Here is a 14,393-nt window from a genome sequence, read left to right as displayed (position 1 = left end):
CCCCCCCCCCTTTGCCCCGCTCCAGAGCCGGGGGAGGCCGGCTCCCCCCCTGAAGACCTGCGCAGCCTCCACCCAGGGGCGCTGCTCTACTGGGCCGCTCGCCACCAGAACCTGCCCACCATGGCCGACGCCCTGGCCCATGGCGCAGACGTCAACTGGGTCAACACTGCCGAGGACAGCCGGACCCCCCTGCTGCAGGCCGTGGCTGCGGTAGGTGCAGGGAACGCGGTGGGGCTTAGCTGGCGGGGGTGTTAACACCTTGTGCCCCGGCTCACTCCGCCTCTCCCCGTTCCCAGAATTCCCTGCTGGCCTGCGAGTTTCTGCTACAGAACGGAGCCAACGTCAACCAGGCGGACAGTGCCGGGCAGGGGCCCCTGCACCACGCCACCATCCTGGGCCACACCGGGTAGGTCAGGGGCGCTGAGGCCCACCCAATAGGTCAGGGGGGCTTGGGCCCACCCAGCCAGGATGGGTAATTCATGGGGGCTGCTGTTCCACACCTGACCACTAGATGGCGCAGTGGCACCAGCACAGACACACTGGTGGCACCCGTCACCCCTCGGGTGCCCCGGCGGTGAAGCTAAGCAGGACCGGTGCCGTATTCCCCACCTGGATGGGTGACCTTGCCCCTCCCCATCTCCCGCCTCTCACGGCTCTGCTCTCTGATAGGCTGGCCTGCCTGTTCCTCAAGCGGGGGGCCAATCTGAACGCGGTCGACATGGAGGGGAAGGACCCGCTCTCCATCGCCATAGACACGGCCAACGCTGATATCGTCACCCTGTAAGTCCCCCCCCCCCCCGGGTTGGGGTGGTGGCGGCGGGCGATGCTGATGGAGGGGGAGGGGTGAAGCAGGGAGATGGGGGAGGGGAACTTGTCTCATTTTCTGCCCTTCCCACCTCCCTGCAGGCTGCGGCTGGCCAAGATGCGGGAGGCGGAGGTCGCGCAGGGACAGTCAGGTGGGTGTCTTGTCTTTGGGGCCCAGGGCCGGGCTGGCAGGGGCTGCTGGTCGGGAGTGAGGGGCACCGGCAGGGCTGGGGAGGGGGCAGGGCCGGGCTGGCAGGGGCTGCTGGTCGGGAGTGAGGGGCACCGGCAGGGCTGGGGGCAGGGCCGGGCTAGCAGGGGGCTGGGGGTGGGAATGGGGGGCACCAGCAGAGCTGGGGGGGCAAGGCTGGGCTGGTAGGGGACTGTGGGTTGGGAGTGAGGGGCACCGGCAGGGCTGGGGGGGCAGGGGGCTGTAGGGCAGAGCTGGGAGGGCAGGGCTGGGCTGGTAGGGGCTGTGGGGCGGGACTGGGGGGCACCTTGCCCCACTCCTACGCCCTTTGCCCTCCCAGGTGACGAGACCTACCTCGACATCTTCCGGGACTTCTCCCTGATGGCGTCCGACAATCCCGAGAAGTTGACCCGCCGAGACCTGAAACTCACCACCCTCTAGCGCCCCCCCTGGGGGTGCACCACCGAGCCACCGTGTGTGTGTGTGTGTGTGTGTGTGCGCGGGGGGGGGGGATCCCCTCCTGGGGATCCCCTCCCCCACCCCTGGCTCCTCCCCCTTCCCTGGCTGGGAGGGGCAGCGAAGCAGCAGGGACTTCTTCCCCCCGCCCTCCGCCGCCCCTGGGCTGCTTTCTTAACGACCATAATCCCCCCCCATTCTTCTGCTGCTTGTGCTGTCACTCTTGGATGGGGGCAATAGGGGATAGGGGCCAATCTCCCATCGCCCCCTCTTCTGCCCCCCATCACAGGCCCCCAGATCGCCCCCTCATTATACGGCAGGGGCTTATCCCTGCCCCCACCTCCATTATGGGGAGGGGCTTCTCCCTGGTCCCCCTTCTGGCCCCCAGATACCACCCCCCCGTTTATAGGGCTAATCCCATATCCCCACCCATCCTATTTATTATTTCTATGGGACCATCCTCCCTGTTCGTTGTTTTAACCCCCCATGTACATGCACATGGCTCCCCTCCTCCGGTTGAGGCATGGTGGGGGGACCCCGTCTTTGAATGGAGGGGAAGGGGGAGCAGCGGGAGATCTGGGCATCTGTACAAAGCTGGCATGCAATAAACAGACCAGGCTGCAATATCAACTTCTGCTTCCACCTCTGGGGCGGGGCAGCTGGTGACACAGGGACCCCTCGCCCGGCGCTGAGATGCGGCCACCTCTGGGGTGGGGCAGCGGATTACACAGGGATCCTGTAGCCACAGCAGTGCTAGTTTCGTCGCCTGTTTCTCCATCTCGCCACCAGATGGCGGCGTTGACCCTAGTGGCTGGAGGGGGCAGCGTCTCACCCAACCCACCAGCCCCCACTGCCCTCCCAGAGCCGGGAAGAGAACCCAGGAGTCCTGGCTCCCAGCCCCCCCTCCTCTACCCCACCAGCCCCCACTCCCCTTCCAGAACTGGGGAGAGAACCCAGGAGTCCTGACTCCTCCCCGCCCCCTCACTCTCCTTCCTTGAAAAGTTGTTTTTTGTCCAGCCCTGTGATCAACATCTCTGTAGCCTCTTTCAGCCGCGCACCCCGAATTCCAGCCTGCCTCCTCTCCGCCTCCCTGTCTCTACCGTCCAAGGGTCCCGTGCGCCGGGCGTGCCCATGGGCCTGGGGCCCGGAGATAAGGGTGGGTGGAGTCAGGTGGGTGCAGATAAGAAATGGAGCTGAAGGTTCGAAAGGGCCTCTGGGGTCAGCCACAGGCTCAACCGGCAGGGGAACCGGGTGCCTGCCCTGCGTTTAACACTGAGAGCATTGTTTGCCGGCAGGCTGCACACGCTGTGGTTTTTCAGGAGGGTCCACACACACTCAGCTGGAAGAAGAGCGGACTTGAGGTGTAAAAATGGCGTAACCCTCTCAGAAGGGACTGGAGCAACTCTGGATTTAAACTAGTGACTGAACTCGAGTCACTCTGGATTTACACCATTGAGTGAATTGGAGTGGCTCGGGATTCACACTGAGCTCAGTATCTGGCCCTTTTTGCACTGCAGCGACTCTGGATTTACACTGGTGGAATTGAGATCAAAGTCTGGTCCTTATAGCTTTTATTGATCTGGAGTGACTCTGGATTTACACCATTGACTGAACTGGAATGACTCTGGATTTACACCAATGGAACTGAGATGCAAATCTGCCCCTTACACTGAACTCTGGATTTACGCCAGCATTGCTGAGCTCAGAGTCTGGTCCTTATACCATTGACTGGACTGGAGCCACTCTGGATTTACACCACTAGAACTGAGCTCAGTATCTGGCCTGTTGTGATTACCCTCCTCCCCCATTTCCAATGTCACTTCATCTCACTCCTCTCTAGGACGTTATTGTCCTGATTTAAGGGTGGACAGTTCTCCTGGGACGTTCCCAGAGCTCAGCGCCCACGGTTCCCATGTTGTCTCTGTCTTGTTGGATGGAAAGCAACTGCTATTTTCCATTCTCAACAGGCAGATGAGGTTCTCCCATCACAGAGGTGGTGTCCATTCTGGTGGGTTAAATTCCCAGCATCCTGACTGGGAGGAGAAGCAGTGGAACAGGAGCAAAGGTTTGGCACCATAGAGGACCAGGCCTCCCACCATGAGGAAAGTCCCAGATGCAATGAAAGAGCCTGTGTAGCTGCCGGTCACATCCCTTAGGAAACCTAGAACACAAAAGAACACGAGTTATACCAATAGTAGGGGTACCTAGAACCCAGCATACATAATTTTGTGATACCTACAATGTATTGAGTTGGAGTGGACTATAATTTAGATCAGGGATTGGCAACCTTTGGCACGTGGCCCATCAGTGAAATCCGCTGGCAGGCCGGGCCGCTTTGTTTACCTGCCGCGTCCGCAGGTTTGGCCCATCGCAGCTCCCACTGGCTGCGGTTCGCCGTTCCAGGCCAATGAGGGCAGCGTGAAGCGGTGTGGGCCGAAGGATGTGCTGGCCGCTGCTTCCCACAGCCCCCATTGGCCTGGAACGGCGAACCGCGGCCAGTGGGAGTTGTGATTGGCCGAACCTGTGGAAGCTGCAGGTAAACAAACCGTCCTGGCCCGCCAGGGGCTTTCCCTGTCAGGCCGTGTGCCAAAGGTTGCCAATCCCTGGTTTATATGGTAGGATGCATCTAGAATACACCATGTTACACCATTCTAGAACCCAGCATGAATATTTGTGTTACCTAGAACGTACTGAGTCTGAATATACTATATCTTATGTGATTATGATGCATCTAGAACACAGCTTGTTAAGCCTACCTAGAGCCCAGAAAGCATCATATTTGTGCTACCTAGGACATATTAAGCTGGAGTTGACTATAGCTCATTCGGTTGGCGCTGCCTAGGATTCAGCTAGTTATGGCTACCCAGAACCCAGCATGCAGCCAATGGTAGGTATCTAAAATGCAGCAAGATTGGAATTGCGTCTAAACTCCCATGGGTAAAGTCAGCCAGAACAGTGGAGGCTATGGGCTAGTCACAACCCAGCAAGGTTGTGATTTCTAGAACATAGGCTGGAGTAGGCACCAAGAGAGTTTGAGGCTGGAGATATGTTCAGGTTATAGGTTTAGGGCTCCATGGAAAACACAAGTCTACCTAGAATGCAGAGCTGATAGTGTTCCAGTTGCCTAGAAAGTTGGATCCAGGAGATGCCCATGACCCACAGGATTAGAGCTACCTAGAACCTAGGGAATATAGTGTTCCAACTATCCAGAAAGCCAAGTACTGGAGTTGTCTTTAACCAATATGGTTAGAGCTATCTGAATCCAGGGCTTCTAGTGTTCAAATAATCTAGACAGCTGGGATGTGAAGTCAAGTCTAGCACATGGGGTTAGAGCTACCTAGAACCTAAGCATGTAACATTGCCGTTCACTCAGAAAGCCAGGTTCTAGAGCTGCCTACAGTGCATAGGGCTAGCACTACCTAGAATATACAAATTTAGGGGTCTGTGAATGACAAAATCATGGCCCCCAGCGGTGACTCCAAAGGTTAGAGGGTGGGTGAAATGGTACCCAGACTGAAGAGATCACCTACAACCCGGTTCCCTCTTGTGCGGCACCAGAACATCCCTGGCCACTTCACACTGGCTGATCCATGACTGTGGAATGAGGAGTCAGGGGATGGGAGGTGCCTCCTGCTTAAAGTAGAAGAAAGGCAAACTCCAAGACCTTACTAGACAACGGGGGGCCAGCCAGAGCCCCAAAACTCTCCAGTAGGTTTACAAGCCCAGTAGCTTCTAAGATCCAACCAGTCCCCACGATTTCCACCAGGCTGGAGAATTTCAGTGGAATAACGGCACCAGCTAAGAACCCATAGCAGATGTCAATGCCCATCAGGATGGGGTAGGTGTGCCCAAAGGGAACCAGGAGCAGCATGACGCCCGTCAGGAGGGTCCAGAGAGTCAGGCTGTGAAGGAGGCGGAAGACCCTGTGGGCATCCAGCCAGCCAGCCACCAGGCGGCCACACAGATCGGTGGCACCCATCACGGACACGAGGCAGGCAGCCTGGTATTCGTCAAAGCCCATCTCGTGGGCATGGGACACTAGGTGGGCAAAGGGGACAAGATGGCCCAAATTCATCAACAGGCTGGCCACGGCAAAGCTCAGGAAAGGCCGACTGGAGAGCAAAGCCAAGCCCAACAGAGAGGACAGCTTCGCCAGCTATGACCCCTGTGGAGCTTGCGCCGGAGCCAAGTCCTCTGCCAGGGCCAGCGGGCGGAGGAGGGCGCCATATGCCACGAGGTGGAAGGTCATGCCCACCACGATCTAAAACACTCTGTGTAAAGACAAACCTAGAACTAGGCATGAATCCTGTCTGTCCTACCTAGAACATATGGAATTGGAGTCAACTACAGCTTGTACAGCTGTCACGCATCTGGAATGGCCCATGTTGAGCCAATTTAGAACCTATCATGAATCCTGTTTGTGTTACCTATAATTTATTGAGCTGGAGTAGACTACAGGCCTGGGACGCATGTAGAACCATGCTATGCCAACCTAGAACCCACCGTGAATCCTGTTTGTGCTACCTAGAACATCTGGAGCTGGAGTAGACTACAGCTTAGAGGGCTAGGATGCATCTGGAGCACACTGTGCTACCTAGAACCTATTGAATTGGAGTAGACTACAGCTTTCATGCATCTGGAATTGCCCATGTTAAGCCAACCTATAACCCATTGTGAATGCTGTTTGTGCTACCTAGAACATAGTGGAGCTGCGAAAATGCAGCTTGAATTACACCAAAATGGTTGGTGGATCCATGTCGATATCGCTGTGTGTGTGTGTGTGTGTGTGGTATGAAAAACTTCCCCAAAAGTTCGAACATTCTCATTGTGTCAGGTCCAAATTTCCTTCAACTCTCTTTCCAAACGTGCTCGAAATCAGAACATGCTAAGCTGAGATTGGTTCAGACTTTTTGATGCACCGCAAACTTCGACAAATGTCAGTTTTGACCTAAAATACACAGCCCCCCTTCCCCCCACATTGCCTGCACACCAAAAACCCCATGTCCTCCCCTGCGTTATCCAAACACCACAGGCTACTGGGGAGGAGGGAGTGGAGCAGAGATTTCACAGCTCGACGGGTGGGGTCAGCCCTTTGTTATAGCAACGGCTGGAGCCTTAAAGCTCTAGATCCTCATTACATTGGGATTGGGACCAGGGTTGGCTGATCTAGAACCGGGTTTGCTGTTCTAGAACCTGGTTCTCTGGATCCTTCATTATAGAAGATTCTAAGCTACAGCCAAGGGCCAGTGAATCCTCACCGCCTGAGCCCAGAGCATCCTTCTGTCCAGGTTTTACCCAGAATGCCTTGCTTGCAGGCTAGACTCCCATGGTGCACTGGGTTACCCAGAAACCTTTGCTCCCAGCCTTGAGTGAGGATACTCCCAGAGGGCACTGGGGCAGGGGAGGGGCTCAGGGCAGGACCTACCTGAGAGCAGCCCGATGCTCAGGTACAGGTGGGTCAGGCTGGTGGCGAAGGAAGCCAGGAACATGCCCAGCCCCGAGAGGAGGCCCCCGGCCATCACCACGGGGCGGGCGCCGTACTGGGTGCTGAGGGCAGTGCCCACCGGACCTGCAGGGGGATACCGGTCGGGCCCCGTTACCCTGCAATGCAGCCGAGTCTGGGGGAGGAGTGGAGGTATGTGGCACTCAGAGCACCCTTCTGTCGTGGAGGATGGTGCAGAAAGTGGGATTGGGAGAATCCCAGTTAAAAACTGCTGCCCCGCCCCAGAGGTGGCCGCATCTCAGCACCGGGCAAGGGGTCCCTCAATAACCAGCCACCCCACCGGGGGAGGGATGAGACGCTCTGGCTAAAGGGGGTAGGGAGAAGGCCAGAGAGTCAATACTCACTAGCAAACAGCAGAATGGCTACTGTGATAGACATGACCCAGGACATGCGCCCCACCAGCTCCCCGAAGTGCTCCACAAACTCCACGAAGAAGACCCCAAAGGAGAGGATCACCCCAAAAATCAGCCCCGACTCCAGGAAGACTGCCAGTGCCACCAGCCAGCCCCAGCCCCCGTCGGGGGGCTCCAGGAGGATGGGGGGCTCTATGAAGATTCAGCGCAGCACGCCGGAGGTGAGTCTGGCATAATCAGCTGCCTCACTCCTCCCCAGAGGGGGTAGCCCCTTGATGCTGGGTGAGCGATCTCTGTGCAGCCTGGCCATGTGGCTGGTTAATGTGCTCCACTCCAGAGGTGACGGCCGCTGAATCCGCGATGAACGATTCCCAGGCAGCGCAGCAGGGGGGTGGGGCCATGAATCAGCAGCCATGCCCTATGTGAGAGGTGGCTGCATCCCAGTGCTGGGTGACCGAGCGCCCTGCAGAATGACCCTGCGGCTGTTAACCTCGGGGGGGGGGGGCGCACAGCTGCCCCCTCGACCCTCTCCCAGCTCTGGGGACCCAGCAAGCAGCAGCAGGGTGCCTGGCATCAGACGGGAACCCGGGTCTCAAAGGTTGGGCATTCTTATCAGTGAATTGTGAGGCAAAGTCTGCAGCTGAGAGGAGGCGTCTAATGGCAGCCCCACCCTTCCCCCCACCCCCTTGCCCAGTGCTGAAATGCAGCCACCTCTGGGGCGAGGCAGCACTGGGCGAGGGGTCCCTGTGTAACCAGCCGCACCGCCCTAGAGGTGGCCACATCTCAGCGCCGGGTGAGGGGTCCCCGTGTAACCAGCCGCCCCGCCCCAGAGGTGGCTGTATCTCAGCGCTGGGCGAGGGATCCTTGTATGAATATCTCTGGAGCTGGGCTGACACAGAGCTGTCTACCCCATCTGTCTGGCCTCACTGGAAGGCTGCGGCCAGTTCTGGGGCGGCACGTGTCATGAAAGCCCCTCAGAAAAGAGCTAAAGCACAACTTGCGGGCCGGGGTGGGGGTGGGGGTTGGAACCACCCAATCCCAGTGGCCTGGGGGATCAGCCATTCTGGGTATGCAGTTCCAGGGGAAGGCATCTGAGCTAGTCAAGGCATTACATTTCTGCCATCAACAACCGGTTGTTTGAGCTAGAGATCCTCCCAGAGCTGTGGGGGTCTGCACTACAGAGCTGGTCGAGTCGCCGTGCATCCCTCTTCCCCATTTTCTTTGTTTTCCAATCTCCCCCTAAATCAACAGGGTTCTAGCTACTCATGCCTCAAATGTGCCCTGAAAGTTTGGAACCGATCGGCCGGGACGTCCGGTCACAATCACGTTACACGCAGACAGACAGAGAAACGCGGTCAAGGGGAGGAGACGACCTTCACTAGCTGGGCCAATCAAGTGCAAATTTTTCATGGGGAGGGCAATTAACCAGTGGGGCCAATTTCCCCTAGAGTGGTGGCGTCTTCTCCGTCACACGTGTCCTTTTAAGTCAAGACCGAAAGCTACCCGCTAGCTCGACCACCAGATATGGGCTGGAGTTCTCTGGGCCGTGCAGAAGGTCAGACTAGGGGACCATCGGGGTCCTTTCTAGCCTGAAAGATCTAGGATGCTCTGGACACCAGCTTGCAAAGAGGAGTGGATCTAGACTGGGTAGCTCCCTCCTTCTGTCTCTTATGCATCCTCCAACCGTCTTACGATGGTCAGCGAAGAAGCAGACACCTATCAGCTGGATCCGTATACTTGATGCTCTGCCCCCTGCTGACCTCTCACTTCCAATCTGGCTCTCTGGGACAACCCCCCCAGGAGCTAAAGTCTCAGGGGTCCCCCATGGTCTCCTCCTCAGTTGTCGAGTCCATGGGGCAGGAGAAATAATTTGGCAGGGCAAGAAGGAGCAAACTTCCAGCGAGGAGAAAAGCCCCTGCTACAATGAAAGAGGCCGTGTAGTCCCCAGTCATGTCCCGCAGCCAACCTAGAACATACAATGCGTTGGGTTACCAAGAGCATACTGCATGTGTCACCTAGAACCCAAAGTATCTAATTATTTAGACATCCTAGAACATACAATTATTTGCATGATCTAGAATGCACTACATGTTACCTGGAACCCATAATATCTAATTCTCTAGACATCCCAGAATATATGCGGCTTTAAATTATCTAGAGCGCACAATATGCATTTCCTAGAACCCCAAATGCCTCATTGCCTAGACATCCTGCACGAATTATCTAGGAATTACTGTAGTGTCACCTAAATCACAGATCACCTTGCTGTCTAGACAGACTAGAAGGTATGAAGTGATGGTTTACCTAGAAAGTACTGGAAGGGCTACCTAGAACCCCAAAACCTGATGGATTGGACAGCCTAGAACATATCTGCTTGACAGTCTCATGGGACTATGCAGACCACAGTCATGGATTATCTCAAACACATTTTCAGTGATACTTAGACTTCAGAACACCATATTCTGTATATATCCTGTTGTTGTCTCTTGTCTTATACTTAGATGGTAAGGGCTTTGGGGGAGGGACCATCTTTGGATTCTATACTGCACCTAGCACAATCGAGTTCCAGTCCATGACAAGGGCTCCTATGTCTACAGTAATCAAAACAATCACTAATAATGTTCTAGCTATCTGGCCTACATCAGGCATTAGCCTACATGATTTCAGGCTAGATAGGCCCACACAGTTTTATTAGCTACCTAGAACCCATACTTAGAACCCAGAATGCCACAATTTAGTTCTCAGGTTTGGAGTCATCTTTAGATCATATGATTAGGGCTTTTCAGAGTTGTTAGAGCTACCTAGAACCCAGTATGTCTCAGCCTAGCTCCCCGGATTGGTACCCCCTTTCAACCATATTCTTAGGGCTATTTAGACAATGGGAGGTTTGGGGAGACCTAGAACATGTTGTTCAACTAGAACCCAGGTCTTCCAAGTCACAGGCCAGGACCTTGTTTTGGGGGAAGGTTTAATTCCGGGGGTTACCTGTAATTAATGGGTCACCTACCTTCTTGTTTCCCTCCCTCCCCACAGCCCTCTCTATGAAGCTAGATCGATGAATTCATGCAAGAAAGGCTTAGAACTCATGGGAGGGGATGTCCACCTCCCATGAGTTCTAAGCCCGCACAAGACTGGACAGGGTGACAGTGGCTAAGTAGGGACTCTAGAGGGTAGTCTATAGTTACTCCCTGGGAGGAGGGAATTGGGAGGCTGGCGAACCCAGAGACGGGGGAGAGGGGGAAGCCAGGACATAGGGCAGTGACTAGAGAGCCTGTGAGCTGGAACTTGGAGTAGAGGGCAGAGGGCAGGCCCGGGTTCCCCTACCAGCCCCTGGGGATGTGGCAGAGACCAGGCAAAGGACAGTGGGCTAGCTGGGACCACTTGTCAGGAAAGACCTTTATCTGACTCCTTCCTCAATTTCTCCTAGTAGCAACCGTCCCAAATACGGGATCCAAAAGGGACAGGGGAGCATGGTAGGAAAGAGAACCTGGTTCCTTACCAGACAGAGGGGCCCCCACGAGGGAGCCAGCACTTTCCATCATTTGCATGAGCCCAATCCCCTCCATGATGCACCCCGTTCCCACGATCTCCGCCATGCTGGAAAACTGGAGGGGCACCAGGGCACCGGCGCAGAAGCCGTAGCAGATGCAGAGGCCCATCAGGAGGGAGTAGCTCTGCCCCAGCGGCAGCAGCACCATGGAGAGGCCCGTCAGGACGGTCCAGAGGATCAGGCTGTGGACCAGGCGGACGGCGAAGCGGTCGGCCAGCCAGCCACCCGCCACGCGGCCGCACAGGTCAGCCACAGCAGCCGAGGACAGGAGGAAGGCAGCTCGGTATTCGTCAAAGCCCAGCTCCCGGGCGTGGGGCACCAGGTGGACGTAGGGTACGTAGTAGCCGGTGTCCACCAGGACGAAGGCCACAGAGAACAGGAGGAAGGGCCTGTGGCAGGCCAGGCGTGGCTGGCAGAGGGAGGAGAAGGCTGGCAGCCACAGCCACCCCGTCTCCGGCGCGGACGCCTTGTTACCCTCTGTCTCCAACGGCCGCAGCAGAGCCCCGGCGGCCACCAGGTTGAAGGAGATGCTGGCCACCACCAGGAGGGCTCCCCGCCAGGCGTAGGTGTCCACCAGCAGCTGGAAGAGTGGGGAGAAGGCGAAGGAGGCCAGGCCCGCCCCCGAGACAGCCAGGCCCGTGGCGAAGGTCCGCCGCTTGGCGAAGTACTGGGCCACAGAAGCCACGGAAGGGGTGAAAACCAAGGCCCAGCCCAGCCCTGCAGGGGGGGAGGGGGAAGGAAAGGGAACAGATGACCAAAACCAGGAAGGGTGGGTCTGATCTGGGGGTGGGAAACCGGGATGAATGGAGCATTCTAGATAATGCAAAGCATTGTATGTTCTAGGATGTCTAAACAATTAGATACTCTAGGGTCTAGGTGACACGTCACATGTTCTAGGTAACCCAAGGCATTGTATGTTCTAGGTTGGCTGCGGGACATGACTGGGGAGAAAGAGTCAATGTCTAGGGGGGTCTAGCCCTTTAACCCCTTGGGTGGGGGTGGGAGGGTCATTAGCAATTAGAGACACATCATCTCAAGCCTGGGATGGCAGGGTCTGGGATGGGGGAAGAACTCCTGGTCAGGCCTGCGAGTGGGGGGATCTAGGTATCAGCTGCCACAATGCTGGGTTCTAGATCATTGCTCTGTCCTCTCTCCAGCTCGCCCGAGCTGGGGCTGGGAAGGAACTGGGTGAAATGGACTGATCTGAGCTAGGCAGGAAATTGGGCTAGCGATGATCTAGGCCACACTCGTGAGCATGGAGATCTGGGCTAGAGCAACTCTGGATAAGCCAGAGCAGAGGGTTCTAGATCTCAGAAGGGGCAGCAGAGTCTGGGCACCACACGGCTCAAGAACCATAGCCCTGGGAGCTGTGGGTGTGTGGGGGATTTTCCACGGTTTAGCGTGCCATGGACTAGCTCAACCATCAGATATGGGCTGGAAGGAGGAGTAGGCAGGAGGGATGGCGCAGGAGGCTAGATTGGAGGTCACCTCCTGGTCTTAATGTCTAGGACCCATCTGGGAGGAGGAATGGCTGGAGAACCCGAAAAGAGACACCCCCCCCAGGAACCCCTCTTGGCAACTATAACTAGACCATGGTGCACTGGGTTACCCAGAAGCCCTTGCTCCCAACCTTGAGCGAGGATACTCCCAGAGGGCACTGGGGCAGGGGAGGGGCTCAGGGCGGGACCTACCTGAGAGCAGCCCAATGCTCAGGTACAGGTGGGTCAGGCTGGTGGCGAAGGAAGCCAGAAGCATGCCCACCCCCGAGAGGAGGCCCCCGACCATCACCACGGGGCGGGCGCCGTACTGGGTGCTGAGGGCGCTGCTCACCGGACCTGCAGGGGGCGGCAGAGAGACACCGGTTGGGCCCCATTACCCTGGAGGGCAGCCGAGTCTGGGGGAGAAGTGGGCTTGGGGGGGGCTTGAGGCCTCCCCCAGCAGGGGGCGCTTTGGGGAGCGGTGGGTGGGGGAAGGGGTTTCCCAGCTACTCCACTTCTGGGCCTGAGATTCTAGTAGCCCCCTTCCCCACCCCCCGGTGTCCCTCACTCACCCCCTAGCTGCAGCACCGCGATCCCGATGGAGGTGACCCAGGAGACACGTCCCGCCAGCTCTCCGAAGTACCCCACAAACTCCATGAAGAAGACGCCGAAGGAGCGGATCACCCCGAAAACCAGCGCCGACTGGAGGAAGCCGGCCAGCACCACCATCCAGCCCCAGCCCCCATCGGGGGGCTCGCGGCACGTGGGGTCTGCCATGGGGTCCCCCGTCGCTGTTCCCGGGGGATGGGAAATCAGAAGTCGGGGGTGGAAAAACAAACCAGCTGAAGGGAAAGAGACAAGGGTCAGTCCATGAACTTTTATGCTGCAGGTTCTCTGGAGATCTAGTCCTCGATTCCTGAGACGCAGCTGGGGAAACTGAGGCACGGGGAGACAAAGGCTCCTGACAGCAACTCACTAGCACAGCTGATGACACAATGCAGGATTCCTGGCTTCCAGCCTCCTATCCTGCTCCGCTACACCCCCTTCTCCTTGTCAGGTTAGAACCCAGGAGTCCTAGCTCCCAGCGCCCCCCCTGCTCTCACCACCACACCCCATTCCTGGAGTCCTGGCTCCCAGCCCCCCCTGCTCTAACCACTAGCCCCCACTCCCCTCCCAGAGCTGGGGAGAGACCCCAGGAGTCTGGGCTCCCAGCCCCCCCGCCCCCANCGCTCCCCTCCCAGAGCCGGGGAGAGAACCCAGGAGTCCTGGCTCCCAGCTACCTCTGGGTCTGTGCTGAGCTCTGGGAGTCCCGGGACAGGCTGGGGGCTGGGGGCTGCAGGTCGTGTCCGAGGGGGGGAGGGGGGGACTCAGATCACACGGCAAGTGGGGGGGGCAAAGTCCACTTTGTGTCCTCAAGAATTCCCTCCCCCACCGCCAGTCAGGCCACCGGCTCCTTCCCCCTCCCACTTTGCTGTAAGGCAGCGGTTCTCAAAGGGTGGGTTGGGACCCCCATTTGAATGGGGTCGCCGGAGCTGGCTGAGAGTTGCTGGGACCCTGGGGCTGAGGCCTGAGCCCCACCGCCCGGGGCCAAAGCCCTAGGGCTTCTGCTGTGTTCCCCCTGCCCGGGGTTAGAGCAGGTGAGGCTGGGAGCCAGGACTCCTGGGTTCTGTCCCAGCTCTGGGAGGGGAGTGGGGGCTGGGAGCCAGGACTCCTGGGTTCTGTCCCAGCTCTGGGAGGGGAGTGGGGGCTGGGAGCCAGGACTCCTGGGTTCTGTCCCAGCTCTGGGAGGGGAGTGGGGGCTGGGAGCCAGGACTCCTGGGTTCTGTCCCAGCTCTGGGAGGGGAGTGGGGGCTGGGAGCCAGGACTCCTGGGTTNGGGGGGCTGGGAGCCAGGACTCCTGGGTTCTCTTTCCCAGCTCTGGGAGGGGAGTGGGGGCTGGTGGGTTAGAGCAGGGGGGGCTGGGAGCCAGGACTCCTGGGTTCTCTCCCCGGCTCTGGGAGGGGCGTGGGGGCTGGTGGGTTAGAGCAGGGGGGCTGGGAGCCAGGACTCCTGGGTTCTCTTT

General features: G+C 57.8%; 2 protein-coding genes and 1 pseudogene across 2 annotated transcripts; 1 reads left to right on the top strand and 2 right to left on the bottom strand.

Moving 5' to 3' along the window:
- Positions 1-25: 25 nt before the first annotated feature.
- LOC117869960 (arf-GAP with coiled-coil, ANK repeat and PH domain-containing protein 1-like) lies at positions 26-3,760 on the top strand (the record flags this gene model as incomplete). Its single annotated transcript, XM_034757062.1, is given in 5 exon segments — positions 26-210; positions 297-406; positions 670-780; positions 907-956; positions 1,332-3,760. Coding segments are annotated over 5 exon segments (557 nt in total), but the record flags the coding sequence as incomplete, so codon positions are not given.
- On the bottom strand, positions 3,433-7,704 carry LOC117869941 (annotated as a pseudogene).
- An 843-nt stretch (positions 7,705-8,547) lies between these two features.
- Positions 8,548-13,161, bottom strand: LOC117869972 (monocarboxylate transporter 13-like). Its single transcript, XM_034757077.1, has 4 exons — positions 12,904-13,161; positions 12,545-12,688; positions 10,803-11,570; positions 8,548-9,269 (listed from the first exon to the last, which is right to left on the bottom strand). The coding sequence occupies exons 1-4, from the start codon at positions 13,106-13,108 to the stop codon at positions 9,115-9,117; spliced, it is 1,272 nt and encodes a 423-aa protein (XP_034612968.1). The 5' UTR covers positions 13,109-13,161; the 3' UTR covers positions 8,548-9,114.
- Positions 13,162-14,393: the final 1,232 nt, after the last annotated feature.

Source organism: Trachemys scripta, chromosome 25, assembly GCF_013100865.1.
Source record: "Trachemys scripta elegans isolate TJP31775 chromosome 25, CAS_Tse_1.0, whole genome shotgun sequence".
Lineage (NCBI taxonomy): Eukaryota > Metazoa > Chordata > Testudines > Emydidae > Trachemys > Trachemys scripta.
Note: the sequence above shows the minus strand (reverse complement) of the source record. Positions and strands in the feature narration are given on the sequence as shown.

Excerpts from the sequence above, each read along its gene's own strand:
- LOC117869972 (XM_034757077.1), bottom strand. The coding sequence starts at position 13,108 with ATGGCAGACCCCACGTGCCGCGAGCCCCCCGATGGGGGCTGGGGCTGG. Across the intron at positions 12,689-12,903 it reads CGCGGTGCTGCAGCTAGGGG|GTCCGGTGAGCAGCGCCCTC; the intron begins GTGAGTGAGGGA and ends CGCCCCCTGCAG. Across the intron at positions 9,270-10,802 it reads CGTGGGGGCCCCTCTGTCTG|GTTGGCTGCGGGACATGACT; the intron begins GTAAGGAACCAG and ends TGTATGTTCTAG.